This window comes from Rhyacophila brunnea, unplaced genomic scaffold (assembly GCF_057557595.1).
Source record: "Rhyacophila brunnea isolate RB1 unplaced genomic scaffold, BYU_Rbru_1.0 scaffold_8, whole genome shotgun sequence".
NCBI lineage: Eukaryota > Metazoa > Arthropoda > Insecta > Trichoptera > Rhyacophilidae > Rhyacophila > Rhyacophila brunnea.
The window spans coordinates 32418754-32439777 of NW_028233350.1; the positions used below are offsets into that span (position 1 = coordinate 32418754).

The 21024-nt window shown below is 31.8% G+C and overlaps 1 protein-coding gene across 2 annotated transcripts; it reads left to right on the forward strand.

Annotated features, from left to right (window-relative positions):
- Positions 1-2454: 2454 nt before the first annotated feature.
- LOC147064152 (arylsulfatase B-like) lies at positions 2455-20887 on the forward strand. 2 transcript variants are annotated; one of them, XM_085958639.1, is made up of 9 exons: positions 2455-2614; positions 6998-7148; positions 8022-8181; positions 8650-8876; positions 10392-10650; positions 11790-11947; positions 15322-15457; positions 16934-17590; positions 20417-20887. In XM_085958639.1, exons 2-9 carry the CDS (start codon positions 7038-7040, stop codon positions 20452-20454), a joined length of 1746 nt encoding a protein of 581 aa, XP_085814765.1. In that variant the 5' UTR covers positions 2455-2614; positions 6998-7037; the 3' UTR covers positions 20455-20887. The 2 variants fall into 2 exon arrangements, with proteins under 2 accessions (XP_085814765.1, XP_085814764.1); XM_085958638.1 differs by lacking the exon at positions 20417-20887 and having other exon boundaries at positions 16934-19998.
- Positions 20888-21024: the final 137 nt, after the last annotated feature.

The window sequence follows — 21024 nt, forward strand, 5'->3', positions numbered from 1 at the left end:
CAAATACGTAGGTATATTGTACCTATGGTGAATATGATTATTAAAATTGTTTAAGTACATAAGTCTAGGTATAACAGGTTTCTTGTTTATTATTATGTTATGACAGAACTAAATTATTGTAACAATGACAAGCGAATTCTTGGCGGTATTATGTTATTTACTTTTTAATTAAAATCACTCTTATGATACTTCAGGTAATTTATTTTTCAAGGATTACGGGTTAAATCCGCAACTACTGACATGTTTACAATAGGTATCAATTATTTATTTTTAACTAGTGGCCTGTTGGAATAATGGCCTCAATCTAGGGGTACTATTTTGGCCTTCAGTTTTTTTTTTGTAACAGGTACTTAAATTTTCAATCGAAGAGTGAATTTATTTCAGTGGTTTACGAATACTTTCAGAACAATAAATACGGTATTATATTTATAATTTAGTCCCACACTGCAGCCCGGAGGCTATCGCCAGTGTGCTACCCGTGCGGACCTAGATTCGAATACACCTTTATAATTTTATAATTTAAATATATAAGTATATAAATATATATTATTTTTAACACTACAACAGGCCTAGATGTTTAATAATAGTAGTGTATTTAGTAATAGATGTCAAGTATAGTAACTTTACAGTCAATTTGTCATTCGAGTCTAAAATTTTATTTAGTTTATCTGTGCTTAATTGTCGGGTGCAGTAAATTTTTGGTGACATATTTTAGTAAGTATGTCTTGCTTATTCGATTATAGTTGAGGTATAATTACACGTTTCATTTCCTTACTTACTTCAGCTGGCTCTACAGTTCATTCAGTAGTATGACCACGGTGTCGAAATCTGACGTTTTATCAGGAATTTTGTTTTTTTTAGACAGCACCATGGACCTGAATAGAGTTGTTAGTACGATGAACGCTGCATTTTCACTCTTCTGTCTGATGGTGAGCACCAGGTCCATCCGAAGATTTTTGTCCCAAGTAGATACAAAGAAAAATGCTTGCAAATGTTGAATTTTATTACCAATATTTCCTTATTGTCACTAAAATATTGGATAAAAATAACTATTTAGTAATTAAAAGTTTTCATAAATGACACAATTTATTTATTTGAAAATTACTTCCTAACTGGAAAGCTGTAAAACAAAACAAAAAACAGTAAATGCAAAACATTTCAACCATTTATCCCCACTATATTCTTGCTATTATAGTGATGGGTAACCAACCATTGGCTCACACAGTAAAATCACTATTTTGACCCCTATATTGACATTAATTATTCGCTACGCTGTTAGTTTTTTTTACTGTTGTAATAGATTTTATTTTCACATTTATTATATAGTTTTTTTTTAATATTTCATTCAAGCAATCAAAGACCAAAATAGGTTCAGTGGTTTTCGCATAATTTCAAGTAATAATAATATACTACACTAATAAAACAAATTATTTTAGCAGTGGTTCTTAACCTTGTTGGAGGTACTGACTACCACCAGTTTCATATGCGCATTCACAGAACCCTTCTTAATTGGAAAAATAAAATATGATTTTTTTCAAATTCAAAACATAGGTATATATTTTACTGGTGCACAAAATGAACCGTGCATCAACATCACTGTGTTCAAAGGTGTGTGCCTTGACCTCCGCCGAACCCCTGAGACTGACTCACCGAACCCCTGGGGTTCGATCGAACCAGGTTAAGAACCAGTGAGTTAAGTATATAGAGCTGGATCTTGAAAGCCTCAATTCTCCGTAATATTTCGTAGTGGTATACAATATAATACAGTGCAATGGAACACAACAGATATACTAATCTCATGACATATAATCATCACCAGTTTGTATAGCTGATATACTTTACAAAATGTGTGTTCTTAGAATAAGACATCATGCATGACTATAATTTATAACTTAAAAAAAATTATGAAGCACAGAACAGATTAATAAATAGAATTCCAATAGGCTATACCCCCCAATACACTACATTTTGACGCAGTGTTTTGAATGTGAATGTTCTACGAAAATGAACCACACATTATAGACGTGCAATGGTGTGTGTTGCAACCTTCAAATTGAATGAGCGTCAGTGCATAAACCGTTGTCAGAATGAAGGACAAGCAAATTCTTTACACGTGTTTAAGATCCATATTCTTCCACACTCAAGATTGGCTGCCTGCTACTTCACATAAGTTACGTATTTCAGTTCCCATTATTTCTGAGTTCCCGTATGAAGATATCAATAAGTTTTTGTCGCATGATTAAAGTTGTCAGAATTTATATATTGGTATTAAACACGGAAAAAAGGATACAACATGGGTTAAAACAATCGTGCCAAATATTTATTAGAAATCTTTGAGTAGGTACCTACATAGCAGAACTTAATTTATAATGGTTATACGATTAATTATACAAAATGGTTTCTGATCACTGCATTATATTTACAATCGAGGTACTTCTTTAGATAACATTGGTCAGTTGAAATCAAGCGTTTCGTACGGCAGATACGAATACAATTATTTAGTGTTGTTTGTTTATGGTTATTAGCAGAAATTGAAATTAGAAAAAATACAGTGAAATTCGGTGAGTTCAATTTTTCAGTGAAAGTATTCCATTCCGTATCACAGATACGTACGGTTAGTACATACGTTTTGTTGTATTTTAGAAATATTTGGAGAATACTCTTAGTGATATATATTTTATTAGTTGGTGATATTAGTGATATGCTATCGTTCAGATACATAACAACTATATAAATAGAATTATTATTTTTATTTATAAAGATACAGTGATTGTTTCGTGTATAAGTGACGTGTGTGTTAAAACATCATAATATATTTTATTGACACGATAATTTTAAATTAACAAACTAATATTTAAATTTAATTTGTTATTATTGCTTGCCATTTTCACAGAAGTCAATATTATTTTATTAAAATAAAATAATATAATACTTTGTTAAAAACGATTAAAACATGTTTTTTTTTGCCCAAAAGGGCATTGTCAACTGAAATAAAAATGAAGGTATTTAAAATATCTAGAATAAAATAACATTTTAATAATAATTTGTGTAAAAAAAACTCATTTTACTCACAAAACGTATTATTATAATGATATAATTGAGGATAAAATAAACATAATTAATCTCATTTGCAATACTCAATCAAAACTGATGAAATCTATTAGGTATTATCTAGTTACCCAGACAACACAAATAATCTATAATTGATTTGACACCAAAGTATTTTATACTGTCACAATAATATGATCGTCTTTTTAAATGTTGTTAGATATTTAGTACCTGTTGTACATTGTTGATATTTAAAAAAACACATACATATGAGTACCTTGGTATCAAAGTGGGACATAAGCCATTTACAAAATTTTACAGGAGACTCGCAAACATGACGTGTGAAAAGTGTCTGTTTTTCATATAACATACCAACTTTAAACTCAAAAATCTCTATGAAAACTACTGTTTTTAATACTTTTGGTGGATTTTTTGAAAAGAGCATCACTTGCACTACCATAATCAATTAAAACATGAATTTAGTGGGAGATGGCGTTTGTCCCACTTTGATACCAAGGTACTCATATATGGGATGAATTACAATAAATAATTACGGCTTGCAATACCAGGATTCCGAATCTCACTCTATTTCTTTATTACGAAATTCCGGTATTGAAAATATTTATTTATAAATAATTCATAACGGAGGTTATTTTTAAAATAATAAAAAAAATGCTTGAAATTCAAATTACTATTAAAATATATATTTCCACTTTTTGAAGTTATCGATTGTCAGACCAATTTTATATTCATTCGTTATAATATTATTATGTAATCGTATAGAATTACATATAATATAAACTATATTGTAATCTAAAGAATAAACATGTTCACATGCCAGATATCAATTAGTTTGCCCAAATAACATATAAGTCATACATAAATACTATAGGTTTTATATTATCATCATAGTCTATAAAAAAAAAAGAAATATTTTTTAATTTATAAATCGCACGATAAAAAAAGTCTAAACAAACATTTTCATAAACCTGATTACGTGATTACATTTGCATAGGAACTGGATTTGGATTTGACATTGTTATGAAGATGAAAACATAATAAAAAGTTATAGCGGTCAAGTTCGCTAATCAGAAATTCAAATAACATATTTGACATACTTTTTTATAATATCAACAAGGTATATTTTGATTTCATGATAATATATTTGTATGAGTGCATGCATACTAATTAATTAGTGTCGTAGACAGTGATTTATATCAAAATATAGACTCCAACGCAACGTCTTAATTTTAAATTTAACGAGTTATCAGAATGGGTTAAAGTCAGTGGTTACGTTGTTTTTTATTTATAAACAGCTGACTCTAATAACATCTGTTGTATCACTACGAAAAAATCTCAATCATTTTATATGTAGCAATTCTGTATCTGCAGTTGGATTGTACCTACAAAGAAAATATTTTTCTTTGTATTACGAGTATATATTTTCAATTCTAAATGATAAAGAGAACAGGAAGAATCAACTGTTGTCAACATAATAATATTACCATTTTGTTATAACGTCCTTATCAGGCACGCACACGTAAGTGGGAAGGGGGGGATTCGCATTATGATCCCCCAGGAAAGAATAAATATAAATTATTTTCTTCTTCTTCTTAGTTAAGTTAGGAGGTTAAAAACTGAGGATCGAGACCGGGGTTATTTGGCTGTTAAATTGCCTTCTCAATGGTTGGCCTCACTCATTTGCGCAATATACGACACGCAAGGTCCGTGGCATTCATGAATAATTCATACAACCATCTGGTGCATCCAACGTTTGCTTTAATATTTTGACACGGCATGTCCACAAGACAAAACAGCGCGGACGATACAAACGGACACTGAAGATTCTAATAATAATAACCACTTGTGGATGCGACAAGTCGCAATAACTCGAATGTGAGCCAGCTTACTTATATCTGCAAGCTAAGCGTTCATCGCTAAAATCAAAGCGCGCCTAAAACATAATTTTAGAATTATAATAGAGTTTTGCCAGTTTGATTAATAATAATAAATAATTTGATATAAATAAACTAGCACTAAATTTGGCTTTTTATACTTGACCGATTATTGAACTCGAGGTTTTCTTTGTATTCCAATGATTGTTAAATTTATTTTATAACATAGTTCAAAGCCAAAGAAGCTATTTTAGGCTCATTTGAAATGCAATAAAAAGAGTAACTGTGATTTTTAGATACGATTTATCTATTTTAATCTTCGAAAGTAGAGCAAGTAATCATTGAATGAATTTACTGTGAATTGTCCGCTACGATACTTTTAGCGTAGTTTGTTTACAACCAACCGTACGGTCTCGGTGATCACGAAAATTTTCGAAACGTATTTTTACAACAGTACTTTTACTTCAATTTACATTTTTGTAAATAGCTCATTCAATGATGATCGCTAATGCGTATAATATAAAAATCTCAAAACGCCATATTACACTTTTTAAGTACACTTCTGTAGTCAGTGATAGACAACCTTTTATCCAAAGTGGCTAGTTTATCAATAATTGTCAAATTGGTCGCGGGTAGCATAAGGTAGGCACAAATGTCGCGGAAAACAATATATTATTTTAGTATTTGGTTTTTGGAATGTTCAGGGATCGAAATGGACAGGAGCGCTGTTCCTGTTCGTGAAATCGGTAAAATATCGCTCCGTCCCATCGATTAACACACTTATTTTTTTATGAAATACACATAAAATGTGATAACTATGTAAGTATCTTCAGAAAACTGTTGAGCGCTCCAGTTCGTAAAATTTTCCATTTTGAGCGCTGGGAATGTCATCCTTCTTTTCCTTTCCTCAACGTTTCGAGCTCGTTGTAGAGGCCATTCTTAAGAGAATAATTATAATAAATATCTCTCTTTTTATTCAGAATCGCCTCTGCAACGATCCTAAGGCCCGTTTCAGACGGGACACCGGTATCGCGCTCGTATTAATAAAGGAGGCCATTATATTCGAATAAATGGGCCCTTGTATTATGTTTATGAACGCCTAGAACTAATGAGTCAACGCGTATCCTGTGCACTTTTCCGTCGGCCGCTACATTCTCAAGCCGCCGGTACATTTGTTTTTATTACCGCAGCCAGTTTTATATTTTAATTTATAACGCGAAATTATGCGTAAACTCATTAGCTCTGGGGCGTTCATAAACATAATACAAAGGCCCCTTCATTCGAATACAAAGGACTCCTTATTATATAGGAGTGCGACTCTGGTGTCCCGTCTGAAACGGGCCTAAAACTCCGAGGAAAGAATGAGAGCCACAAAACCAAATACAGTAAAATTAACCGCAAAGTTTTGAAATGTACAAATTACAAATTCAAGACGTTCACAACATGCTGTGAAACAACACATAAATGTTATTAAAACAGTATTAAATATACGTAAATATGATATTATAAAAGATTTTATTACAACTTAAAATCAAATAAATCTTTCTAAAATTAACAGTTACCGTTCACGGTAGATCACGTGAGATCTATTCTATCATTCCAGTAGCCCTTAGCAGTCGCTGTTAGCACGAAATTTAGCATCTGCCAGCACGCTCACAAATTGTATGGTAATATAGTGTTCCATAAAGCAAAACAAATACTCGCGTATGTAGATCGTTGATATGTTCATTACGACCTCGACTATACCTACTTACTAGTGTTGGTTTATTTGATATGCTTATCTACTTATGTAACCTAAGTGCGTTTATAGACACAAATAAGAAACTCATGTCAACACTGGTATTGCATAGGTTTATTAAAATTTTGTTAATTATTACGCTTTGAATTATTGCAATTTTATTGATATTATAATGATACAAGTTTTAATGACACCATGGATAATTTTACTACAAATAATTTAATTCGATATAAGTTATATTGTGTATTAATTTAATAACTGCATTTAACTGCAATATTGACCTCGATTCTTCTATAATAATGCACATCTGTTTCAGGAAAAACTTGCTTGCATCTAAATGCAACGTTTCTACAGAGATGAATAAATTTGTGACGCTATGCATCCTGATCATTGGTTTATATTCTTCAAACGGAAGCAATGTGGAAACGACTCCACCCCACATAATTGTTATGCTGGCTGATGATTTGGTGAGAACGTTTTATGTAATTCAAATCATAACTTATGTATATTGCGATATTTATATGAAAGAAGAAATTGAGAAATAACTACAGTTTTGTATATTATAATATAATCTTATTATGTATAATACGAGTGAACGGATGGTGTGTCTTTATGGCTTTCTTTTATTCTTCTTGTGTCATTCACCAGACTATAGATATTGGTCCACCGATACCTCGTAATAGCTTGTGATTGAGAGACATTTTTCGGTCCTCAAAATTCGAGCATACTCGACATCAGGAATATTTATTTTCTCAAGAATTCGGTTGTTCGAGAATTCTTGAGAAAACTTCATTATTACGAAATTACCAAAAAATATTAAAATTATCAAAATGAGAATTCTCAAAATTTCGGAAAATGAATTTCTCGATATTGGCCTTTTCTGATTATTTCTCGAGAATTCTCTTGCAGCAAACTGTGGATACCTGCGGTTGTCTGCTGTAATCTGTCGCGTTATTTGATAAGTTTTTGTGAGCATTGCGCGTGTATGTACAGACATTATCATCAAACGAGTTTCATTCAATAAATTAATTAGTGATTATGCCAACACATCCAGCTACCTACACTAATCCAGATCCTCGACAATGTCCGCAGGTTTAGGGCAGAACTAGCCACAGTTTGCAAGCATTGAAATAATATGTAGAAATCATAATATATTATACTAACACCATATTGTATCCTTGTAAGAATAAATCCATATATTTTGAACGAACCTAATTTTCGAATAACAAAGCCGTCAGTGATGTCACCATTGGCTTAACTAGAATTATAGTTTTTTTTTTTTTTTTTTTAAATCGAAATGATAATTTATTTTAGTGACATTATTCTTTGTTAACTTTCAGGGGTGGAACGATGTGAGCTTTCATGGATCCAATCAAATACCGACGCCCAACATTGACGCTTTAGCCTATAATGGAATAATATTGAACAATCACTATGTACAACCACTATGTACTCCATCAAGAGCCGCTTTCCTTACGGGAAAGTATCCAATACATACGGGTGAGTAGGTACAGTTAGTATTTTAATATTAAGCATGAGCCGAGGCCAATCCACTACTGGATAAACGCCTCCCATTGGTTGTCATATGAAGTATTTGGAAATAGCACACCACGCTATACTTATACTAATACAATACACCCACGATGGCCGCGCGGTTTAAGCGTTGGACCCGAAGCGTCGTGGGTCCCAGGTTCGAATCCTGGGTCTGGCAATAAGGTAGAAACTAATTAAAAAAATAACGTTAAATTTATTTTTGAAAAAGTAAACGTGTCTGCTTTTTTAATACAGAAAATATAGTTATTTTTCGATAATTAAAACCGGTATCGATAAATACTGGAATCCCGGCTTTTAAATACCGGTATTTTAATTCCTAGCCACGAGTATGTTATCTATGCCCTATGGTCTATGGCATTCCAAATTAGAATTACGCCCGAAGCGAATACGTTCAAATTTTGAAAATATTTCTAGGTATGCAGCATATTGTACTATTGGAACCGGAACCCCGAGGTCTACCCTTGAATGAAACCCTTCTGCCTGAACATTTGAAGAAAGCTGGCTACGACACACACATTGTGGGAAAGTGGCACTTAGGATATTATCGAAGTGAATACACTCCAACACGCCGAGGATTCGATTCTCATTACGGCTACTGGAATGGATTGCAGGATTACTATCAACATAATGTCATCGCAACGGTAAAATTTGTATATTATATTGTTTATAATAATTATTGTTGGTTTCGTCGGGATTTATGAACTTTCACAAAATTTTTATTGTAGAATTTCATTATGTAGATTGTAGATATATGTAGGATACTTCTTCATCGATAATATTGTCATCTCCCCTGCGAAAGTTGAAATTAATAAATATATTTCATAGAGACAACTGAAAAAACAAATTCGGCTTAAGGGCCCACATGCGTCACGTAGGTCAAAATGGAGTTTTTATTGTATTATCAGAGCATAAGCCTGGGCATTCCTTAAACGTTGTATCTATTTATATAATTTTGAAGCCTTATTATCCTTTATAATTATTTTAAACATTTGATGACTCCATAAAGTATTTTTATTGCATAAAATAGTAGGTATTCTTTTAAACCTCTCGGTCTAATGTTTTAGAATATAGTAATATTTCAGTACATCCATGTGCAGTGGTGTTAAGATTTTTTAGATTTATTATTTTTTAAAAGTATTTATAAAACCATTAGTAAAATTGTTGTTAACATTATATAGTGAAATATTTACGATAAGAAATTATATTTATAATCTCTGTGATCCCAAATTTGACAAGAATTAGTCATTTTATTATTCAAAAATTGGGCACGATTAACACATCTGAAGATAATACTAAAGATATTGATTATAAGCTATGTCTTTGACCATTCAAATGTGATAAAACTTCCTACGAACCTAAAAATAAGGTAGATTTTTATTGAAATACGCCATTTCTATTGGCATATCCCAGTGGTTAAGCTACAACATACAGTCGTAGCCATAAATTGACAAACGATAACTGAAGTATGGTGTAAGATCATGTTAACGCGCGTGTTTAAACATGTACCTAACCGAAAAAAACGTTATTGTATGCCAACTACATGGCGCACGTGGGCCGTTAATGATAATTGTTATTAAAAATATCGTTGTCACAACTAGGGCAGTAAATTTAAAAATAACTATAGAATATATTATTAAAACATGATTTTTACAAAAAAATACTGTGTGTTGAAGGTCAAAAATGAATATAGTTATGACAAAACCGATGATAAATAATACAGAAACATCCAACGGATTCAAAATATAAAACTCGAATATTTGGTTGATATAAGAGAAGTTAGGAGTATCAAACCATATACATTTTATAAAAAAAAAAACAAATTTACTATAGAGAAATAGTTTAGCAAAGCATAAAAATAATTGGCTCAATAAATTGATAGATTTTTTTTAAATGATAATTAACTTAAATCTCAAAAGGAAGCGTGGAGGAAAAATGGGAAAAAATTTACAGACAAATCAATATTTTGAATATAAATAATATATGAATTAAAAGTTGACTAAGGTACGAGTATGAGGCTAACAATCTAGCTATTGATTTTAGTATATCCAATTAATCGCATCTGACATACTATTTTAAATTTCTAAATAATTAATTGCTGTCAGGCATATCATATATATACATATCGGGAATTACCTGATATTAACAATTTATTTCAGTTCCAACCCGACATGGATGGATACGATATGCGTCGAAACATGGATGTTGACTACAGTGCCAAAGGAAAATATTCCACGGAACTGTTCTCTGATGAAGCCGTCTCCATAATATCTGGTCACAATATTTCCAAGCCACTCTTCTTGTTTCTCTCGCATCTTGCACCGCACACTGGGAACATTCCGAACCCTTTCCAGGCTCCCGATGAAGAGATTGCCAAGTTTGACTACATAGCTGACCCAGACAGAAGAGTTTATGCTGGTAGCTATTCTACTTTTTATTTTATTTTTTATACTCTTAAATACGGTGAACTGCTTTTAGTTATGTTTTGTTGACCTGCATCTGCATTTATGTCTTCCTTCTGTGTGAAATTTTAATGTAATATTCGGTACCTAGTAAATGAAGACTTTTTACTATGTCGGCAACTTAAGTAAGTACCTATCATAATTAAAGCAGGCTGCTTGTTAACGTTCGTCTTTGCTTCGTTACTTACAAACTAATCATTTATAATATAATGGTGTATAACATTGTATTAAACAACTTCATTTACGCCGTTAACATTAAATGTAAGCCATCTTTTATCTATCCACCTTCGAAATTGGGCAAAAAATAAAAAATCTCTGTGTATGATTCTGATGTTAGCAAGCGTGCACACAATCGGGGGAGTTCCCGGGTCCAAAGGTACTAAGGCATACATATCTATAAGTCAGTGGCGAAGGGTAACTTTTAGAATGAGGTAGACTGTGATGATCAGAGAAAAAGAACACTCTTTTCAGGTATAATTACGGGAAATAAGAAGATAATACAATATTACTACTGACGAATTATTAATAGGTACACACTAATGATAACGACACACTAATTCGATGAAATTTCAACAGCTCACTGACTACATAAAATTGAGCGATAAGTATAAATTATGTATTTTCCTAAATATGTATACACAATATCAAAAATCATTAGATAAAATATTTTTTTATTTTTAAAAACAATCTTTATCAATTATTTATAAGTATGTGATTGAATATCATATACATTATTTGCTTAAATTATCTTATTATTAATTATTTTGGACAAAGCTGCAATCAGACAAGTCTTACGCCTCAGAGCCTATCGATAAATACGTTAAAGACAGATGGCGCACTGTGGCATATATTTTTTTAAACCTTTTTGAACAGGTGGTGTTGTATTTATTTATAAAACATTCCTACATGTACGACAGATGTCGTTGGCAAATTAAATTATTTTTATAGAATATAAGTGATTATTTAAATAAGTACGTCAATATGCAATTAAAAAATATTTATCTTAAAAAGGTGGGCTTTAAATAATCACCTAGTATGGAGTCTTCGCCGGTGCTATAGATGATAATAATATATTATTAATTCGATTAATTTCAGCTATGGTGTCCGTTTTGGACCAGAGTGTTGGACACGTGATGAAAGCTCTAAGGATGAAAGGAATGCTGGATAACTCCATCATCCTCTTCATGAGTGACAATGGAGCTCCGACAACTGGTGTCCATTCAAACAGAGGCTCTAACTATCCGCTCAAAGGGGTAATATAAAAAATATTTACTTTTATGTTTTATCTAAACTGTATAGTATTCCAATTTCCATTTTCCTCATTTGTAGTACATGTCGATGTTGATATTGTAACAAAATCTTATGGAGGTGTATAAATATACATATTATTATCGATGAAAAGCATATTAGCTATTTGGCAGAGTCCTTTGGTTATTGCTAGTCTAGAGCAAAACAAGTAATATTTTCATTCAATATTTATTGAAGAAATATGGGGATGGGAATATGATCCAGTTGCAGGATGGATTTAGATGTAGGAGTTTAGTAAACTAATCTACTCCATTACTGGTACAGCCATTCACACACAAGGCCAGATTTATACTTCAAATGACCTTGGGCGTCGGCCTATAGCGTCGTGGGTCCTAGGTTCGAATTCTGGGTCTCATAGTGTTTTTCAATTTCTGTTTGAGTCAGGGTATGGCCCTAATAGGTTGAGCAAATGGCTGACATCCATTTCTCATAAAAACAAAATCTCTTAATAAAAACCTCCACTTTGTGGAGGCCCATATGATCTTGTTAAGATCGAACATGGTCGAAAAAAAAACATTATCATTTCAGTGTTTATTGCCATAGAATAAATTAACTTAATCGATGTTGTTCAATGGTGTTAATAATTGTGACAGTCTTTCACCATGATTCCTAACCTTTTGCCTTGACAATTAGTTAAAGGTGTATAAAGAAAAATTCACAAATCGATGGTTTGAGGCCATGCATAATTATCTGAGTATAAATTTATTATATTTGAACAACTTAATTTATTCTCTACTGAAAAATATCCTTTCATATAAATATAATATATTATTTTTAATACTTATTTAATGCTGTTAGATTATTTTTTTAAAAAACTAAGAAAAATGTTTAATATTATTGATTCACAAACTGATTATTCTGCCGTACTAAGCACAGTGGCCGTAACTGTCATATTTAGGTATTTTCATGTTTTTAGATAATATTTGGATTCTGCAGATTTTTTGTATAAGATCAGTAAATAAATCCAAGCCGTAACTGTTGTAGTTACGGAGAAATCAAGGTTTTTAATAGCTGTATCTACGGAGTTTGAGAAAAAACCTCGATAAATACTAAGCGATTCGGTTGTAACTATCATTTACTAAAGGATATTAGCCGTATCTGACATAGATAAACAAATTCTAAATATCATTTAATTCTCAATTTGTATTCGAAAAAGAGATAATTGGTGTTAAAGAAAAAAAATATAGATACGCCCAAATTACCTTAGTACGGTCTAAGAAAAGCTTTGTATGGAGGAAGCCGTAAGTACATTTTTTGTACGAAAAATAACATAAATCAAATTTTCAATGTATGTACACAAATTTTAAACCAAAATTAAGTAGGTATTATAGGCAAATAAAATAAACAAAAAGTTTCCCAGTATTATTAGCAGGAAAAGTAAAATAATATGGGAGCTCAGATCTCCCACTTGCCTAAAATGCAGATACGGCCTCTGTGCTTAGTACGGCAGTATTACAGTGCAATAGTGGCAGAGCGCACGTATTTGAAGCTGTGTAATAATATGCTGGTTTGGAAATCATAATATTGTTATGTTGTTTTTTCATAGTTAATTATTTGATCTTTAGCAAGAATATTATTATAGTGAGTTAGGAAAATTACTTACGCTTTATGCCGATTCGGTTTAGTCGAGACATTTAGTCGAGTTGCGAGTAATTTAGTAACTAAACGTGTACGAACAGACAAATTTAGTCGAGTAATTTAGTAAAATCATTTAGTCGAGTCAATCCATTTTGTTCTAATTTTTCGGTCGAGTAGCAACCCCCATCACATCTCACTAAATACTAAACAAGCCACGAGACAAGTCTGAACACGTGATCTTTAGTCGAGTTCATTGATTGTCGTAGAATTTCTTCCTTCAATCTTCTAATATAGCCATTATAAATGAAATTATTAACGTATTTATTTTTTGTACATACGTAATTTGAAAACACTTCGAATCAGGTTCATCACGCAGATTCAAACCTGCTGGGTGTCGTATTTTTAAGATTTTTTTCTCTATTGGTTATATATTTCTCAGAGGTGTTTTTAAATTATGTATATTCAATAAAAAGAATGTTAAATTCTTAAATCTTTTGAATTATTCGTTGAATAAAAATAAGTTAATTATTTTTTTTTGCTTTGCTACGTTGTGCTCTGTTCATTTTAACACGCCACTCACTAACGTACCTACTGTCACAGAAAAGATCCCTGCGCGTCTATTCTATGGCCCCTGCGGCAGCTATCTAGGGTAGGTTTTATTAACACTTATTGTAACAAGTGCAATAAATTAGTTACAAGTAATTGTTACAATAAATGCTATGTTTTAACATAGCAATTCTTTTGGCTGTGTTAACTTTAGAACGATAGAGCTTTAGATAGACAGTTTTGGCTGTTTAGACGGCTAACTTATTGTAATAATTATAATACCTCAATACATAAATATGATAAAGTTATAAATCATTTAGCGGTCGATAATCAGCCTTGTGTATAGAATAGACATACTGAGTTCCCTGGGTACTGTGTTCGGACACTTATCAGTCACTAAATCACTCGCCACTCGACTAAACTACTCGAATAATCCGAACCGACCTTTAGATTAGTAGATAACAGTGGCGAAGGGTAGAGGTAGGCTGTTAAGATCTGACATAAATAGTGCACGTTAAACTTTATTAGTCATACGTATTTGTTTGCATTGAACTAAGACTACAATTTATAGATGGTGTTGGTTAGTTTTTAAAAATCAATTAAACCCTACCTAAACCAAATCATAATAGTTTTGGTATACTTTAGGCGATCCGACAAAATTGTACATACTTTTTCATTCATACCTTTTTGTTTTAGTTGAGTTAGGAATACATATTATTACACATATTGTTGGTTCATTTTTTTAAAGTCATTAAGCCCTGCCTAAACCAAACTATAATATATTATTCTATCTATAAAATATCAAAAGTTATGTATGATTTAATTGCATAATTTAAGATATTTTATTGATATACGAGTATTTTTTTACTATTTTCTAATCGCTTGGTTTTCGCAAGGTTTAATTGAATTTTAAATTTTAACCAACACCGTCTGTAAATTGTAGTATTATTTCAATGAAAAATGAAGTATGACTGACAAAGATTAATGTGCACTATTTATGGCACATCTAAACAACCTACCTCCACCTTTCGCCGCTGGGAGATAATAATATAATATGGCAATTTAAATTATCAAATCAATAATATTGAACATTTTCCAGATATTTTGTTAAATAACTTTTATTTTTTTCACTATATCACGATTATTGTAGTGTCGTTTGTGTAGATAATAATAATTCTCGAACCGAAATTTTCAGCAAAAAGATTCGCCATGGGATGGTGGATGCCGTGGCGTGGCTGCAATATGGAGTCCATTATTCAACAATCTGAACCGAGTGTCTAATCAACTTATGCATGTGACCGATTGGCTACCAACCTTCTGGAGTGCCGCAGGTAAAATCTCAAATTTTTCGACATATTTACATCTAAGGGCCAAGACACACCACTCAGAAATTGCGGTACTGAGTTACCAAGTATATTTTTTGTAGCTCCTATGTTCACGGGATTCGAGATTCTAGAATTTCTGTGTCCGGAAACTTGTACATATGCAGTTCGCCGTATAACACTTCACCGTGAAATATCGTATCGGAAATAATATATGGCCGTATATTAAAGACCGTCCTACGTCTTTGGGTCGTATAGTACTGACATAAAATTTATGTCTAAATAAAACACGGTTCTTGTCGGTTTACACTTTACAGGAAGCCAGCAGCAAACAAATTTTGAAAATAGCCGATATACTGGTTAATTTGTTAGGTTAGGTAAGGTTTGGTTAGGTTTTCATTCTTGTATTCATGAAGTTTGCCAAAATCAGATATGTAAATTGAATTAATGTTCATATCGAATCTAATAAAATTAGAGACTATATCGTCTCTGTTCTGGCAGAACACACTAACTGGAGAATACTAGTTTTGAGTAATTTGACTTTGAAGCTTTTAAAATGTTTGAAATGGTTTATCATGTGAGTTTATTAAGTAATCGTAAAAAGGATGACTTTGAAATAAAGACTGTTTATTTATTAAGCAGGTTTCCAGACGGTAAAGTTCGAAATAAGGAACATTTTGGTATAACTAACTCAATATGTCATTTTTTTCGAATTAGTGTCTTCTGCCAGAACAGTGACGATATAATATATGGTCATCTCTTTCCGATAAGCAAGCACACAGTAAACTGTGCCACGGTGAAATGTTTTACGTACAATTATTTACATGTTACCAGAATTTCGGGCCTAATACGAGTGTATAAACTACAGAATAGATTAACAAAATATAAATATGAAAACCAGTCGCCATGAATCAATGTATTGAAGCTAGGTTCAGTTTATTAGTTTATGAAGGACATGCCATAGAACATAAGAAACACCAAGCGCTCCAAGTATCCTCAAATATTATCAATATTGAATGCGCGTTTCGTTTACGTGAACGATTGCCGAGCGGCCAATACGTCGGTTTATAATATCGTGGGTCCCGGGTTTGAATCCTGGGTCTGGCAAATACACAATATATTGATTTTTAATTTGTGTTTGGAGTCAGAGTATGGACCTAAGAGGTTGAGCAATTAGTGGCTAACATCCATTTCTCGTAAAAATAAAAATCTATTAATTCAAATCTCTACTCTGTTAAGGCCCATACGATTTTATTAGGATCGGACATGGTCAAAAAAAGCTTGCAGGGTCAATGTACTTTCTATGGATACACTATTATTTTTGTGTTCCCTGGTTTAAACATATTTGACTTTTTTCGACCCTTTCATACTGTAAGTGAGTCATAATTTTAGTTGTTGTTCTCAGAAATCAAGAATGGATTTTTTTTTAAAAAAGACTGGTAAATAAATATTATTTATATCGAATACTGTCTTTTTGTATTGCAGGTCGTGACCCTAAAGATCTAGGAAACATAGATGGTATAAGTATGTGGGATGCACTTAAAGATAATAAGCCTTCACCACGAGTCGGTTTGGTTTACAACATGGATAGTTTAGTACCATACGTATCCATCAGGCATGGTGAATGGAAATATGTCAACGGCACCACAAGTCAAGGAAGATTTGATGGTAATATAGGAGAATCTGGAGAAAATTCAATTGATTATGATTTAAAATCTGTTATGCTCTCAAAAGCGGGATCAGTATTAGCAGGATATACTGCTGAAAAACAGATGAAGGAAAAAAGAAACAGTAACGGAACAGCTATAAATTATACATTAAAAACATTGTCAACAAATATGATTGATAATTTACGCCAAGAAGCTAAAATTAATTGCAATCCTAATAATGTAACAAATGATGGAGCTAAGCTTCCATGTAATCCATTAGAATCTCCATGTCTTTTCAATATGAAAGACGATCCCTGTGAAACTGTCAACCTTGCAGTTGTAAGACCAATTATCTTGGCAAGTATGGAAAAAATGGTTGCTAAGTATGAAGAATCAATCATTCCACCAAGTAATGTGCCAATCGATCAAGCGGCAAATCCTACTAAACACAACAACTTGTGGACCAACTGGCAGGATGACGTTACTATCAAAAGTATATTTGATTCTTTTTCGCATTCTGCCATTATATCATTCGTGGTGTTATGTGTCGTTTTCATTGTCGCCATCTTGATTGTAGCGGTTGCCACACTGCGTAGAAATTATTGTTATCATAGGGCATTTACCACGGCGTCTTTCTCTAGGGATGGGCCAGGGATTTTGTTTAGGACCTTTTCGACAGGTCATAGACAAGAGAGACGTCGGAGCAGAACTAGAGATGCTGCGATGGCATCTGAAGTTAGTGTAGCAAGACGAGTTGAGCAGTTTGAAGATAAAGACATATTTAAAGGAAGAGGAAGTTAGAGCTGAAAGCATAGGTAATTAATGAAAAAAAAAACTAAACTTCTTTACTGCCGTTAATCAAAATTGTGTCTTATTAAACACCTACACACGATAGTCTTTAAAAATGGGCACACGAACAAAGTAAACTAAGTTGATAAAACGGCAGTGATACGGAACTGTAAACTTCGATGGTAGTGCTAGTTATTACTTATACTTCAAATGCAATATGGTAAACTGTTTCACTGGGAATATCCAAGAATGTGTTCCACAAGGGAAGATACTCAAATCAGTCCAATCAGATGTTTGGGCCGTCCGACCTGGTCGCCACAAAGGCTAATTTTGTTGCGTTAAAAAAATGTGGCATCCTATTGTAAACGTGAAATTCTCGTCATATATTTTTGTATGCCCGTATTATTTTAGATTTGTTTTTGTACTATGTATCATTAATTAATTAGAATCATTTATTGATTTTAGTTCACCGTGTTGCTCTCTCCCGTGGGCACTTTGTATTAGAAAGTCTCTGTAAACTAAATCAAAGCACACTTAAGTGCATGGCGACTTGTATATCTGCTCCTGAATCACTCTCAGGCGTAAAAAATTGCTTATGCTTCACATCCAAACGTGATACGCTCAATTAAGACTGAGTGTTGTGCAAGGCAGGTGCGTTTGGAGGGGTCAATGTTTATTCGTAGAAAATGATTATGAAATAAATGGTGATACTTTGAACGAAATGTGCAATTTAAAATCTTCATTTATTGCGAACAGGTTACCGCATTGCATTCGAAGATGATCAATAACTAGCACTATCAGCGTAATTCGCAATTCTGTGCCACGGTCTGAATATAGTCGGCATAAAGTTTTAGACACATCAGTTGCGTAAAGATGTTAATACTTTATACAGTCAAAAACACACGAGTGCTGCTGCAGACTACCATATTATACAATACATATATATTTCAAAATACACATTCGTATTTCTCTGGTCAGTATCGATCCCAAAATGCAGTCAGTTTTCAGCAAATATTGTGATCAGCATATTATATTCTTCTTTGTGCACAAATACAGGTGTTAGCTTAACGTCAGTTGAATTGTATAGGAACATATCAGTGAATTATTTGTGGTCGATAATAATTTCTGTAAAATTTGGTTCGTGTGGTGCATGTCATAGTCTAACCACATTCAACAGTTTCGAAATATTATAACAACATTACTAAGTATTAAAATTTGTTAGTATTATTAATTAATCACTAGTCAATGTACTTAAAAAAACTATCTTGATTTCAGAATGAAGGTTGATTGTTGATAATGTGGCAACCATAATATTACAAAACTATATCTGCATTGCATGTTAAACCATCGTTGGAGTTATCCCATAATACTTATTTAATTTGGTATTATTAAATTGTCACCTAGTGTCAATTTTTTTGAAAAATGAGTCTGGTAAATACTGAAGTGCATGGGTTGTGAAATAATTATGAAAATATTCTTTATCTTCGATACTTACTACATTTCGTGATGAAATAATTATTTTTTTGTATTAATTTATTTTATATACAAGCATGTACAATTATTGTAAAAGATGGTGTCGCATGTACATAAATCGTACGTACCTACTTGAATTATATTACTGGAATAACAATGTAAAGTGAGTTATATAAAAAAAAACGTATTTTATAAGTCGATGCAAAAAACAATATTGTCTTATTGTTTTCATTTACCATCCGTTTATGTAGTAATTTGTTACGTTTCTTTCTGAAGATAATTTCGTTTTTGACTCGACTAAAAAATCGGTACTGTGATGGATGTTTACACAATTTTACATTAGAGCAAAAACAAATTTTTGAAATCAGTCTTGATAATTTAGTTTATAAGATAGTTTAAAGTATTTTATATCACAATAAGCAGAATTAGCATCCCAACACAAAATTTTAATAATTTCTTTAAAAAAGTTTTATTTTTATCTTGCATTTTAAACAGATGTAGGTATATTTTTGCCGTATTATTTTTTTTTTCAAATTTGGTCAGATGCAGATATCTTTTAAAAGTACGGAGTGATCAATAAATTTGCAGCTCTAATATTTTTGTACATCAGAGAATGGTACAATTTGGAACATATTATGGAAGAAAACTTACAAAGTGAAAAAAACTGCAGTTATAACCGTCTGCCATCACAGTACCGAAATATTTAAATTAACCCCTCGGATCCATATATTACTAACCATTTGGCATGTTCTGATAACTTTGTGAATTAACATAAAATCTATGTCACAGTTTTAATTTCTAATTGTTTTGGTACCTAATATACGCGTAACCTTCCCAATAGTTTTACGAATAGTAAGATCTAAAACCCCTTTGTATTAATACATAACTATAGTGGTATTAAATTGTCAATTAGATGTAATTATACTTATTTTATAATTAACACCATTAATTAGTATTAAAACGAAAAGCATGTTATTTCGTATTTTTACTTCAATCATAATATAAATAATTTGTAAATATTTTTATATGTAAATAATAAAATTAATACTATTTTTAGGAACGACTGAAGATAATGGAGACGGTATAATTATATAAAATGCTTTCCTATACGCGCGAGATTTCTAAAGACATGACCAAATTGTCAAGTTTTTTTTAAACGAAGTGAAGTATGCAGAAGCCTTTTTAATTTACTAATGCTTAGCCACGATTTTGACAATAATTCTTCAATAAACATAATATACAACTCTTTATCCAATCTACGGATATCAGCTAACATTAAATCTAATATTATTACATATCTATAGAATTTTATACACACTACATGCAAGTCCTAGCAGAATAGCTGGTTGTTCCATACATTAATAATAATTTGGTTTATTTGATGTGGTATTTTTAGTTTCTTTTTATGTTAATTGTTATTATGAATAATGTAAAGCAAGTAGACATTAATTGTATTCATCTACTTATCTCTTTTTTTCCTTGTAAACCTGTCGTGCATTTTTTATAATAAAAATAAACATTTTAATTTAAAAAAAACTATTTTTATTATAATAAAATTATTACAATGCATATTCGTATGAGATTACTTCTCCTTTACTGTGTAAAGTAGAATAGTATATCTAATAAAAATCAAACTGTGTGAGAGCTGCTATTTATTATATTCTT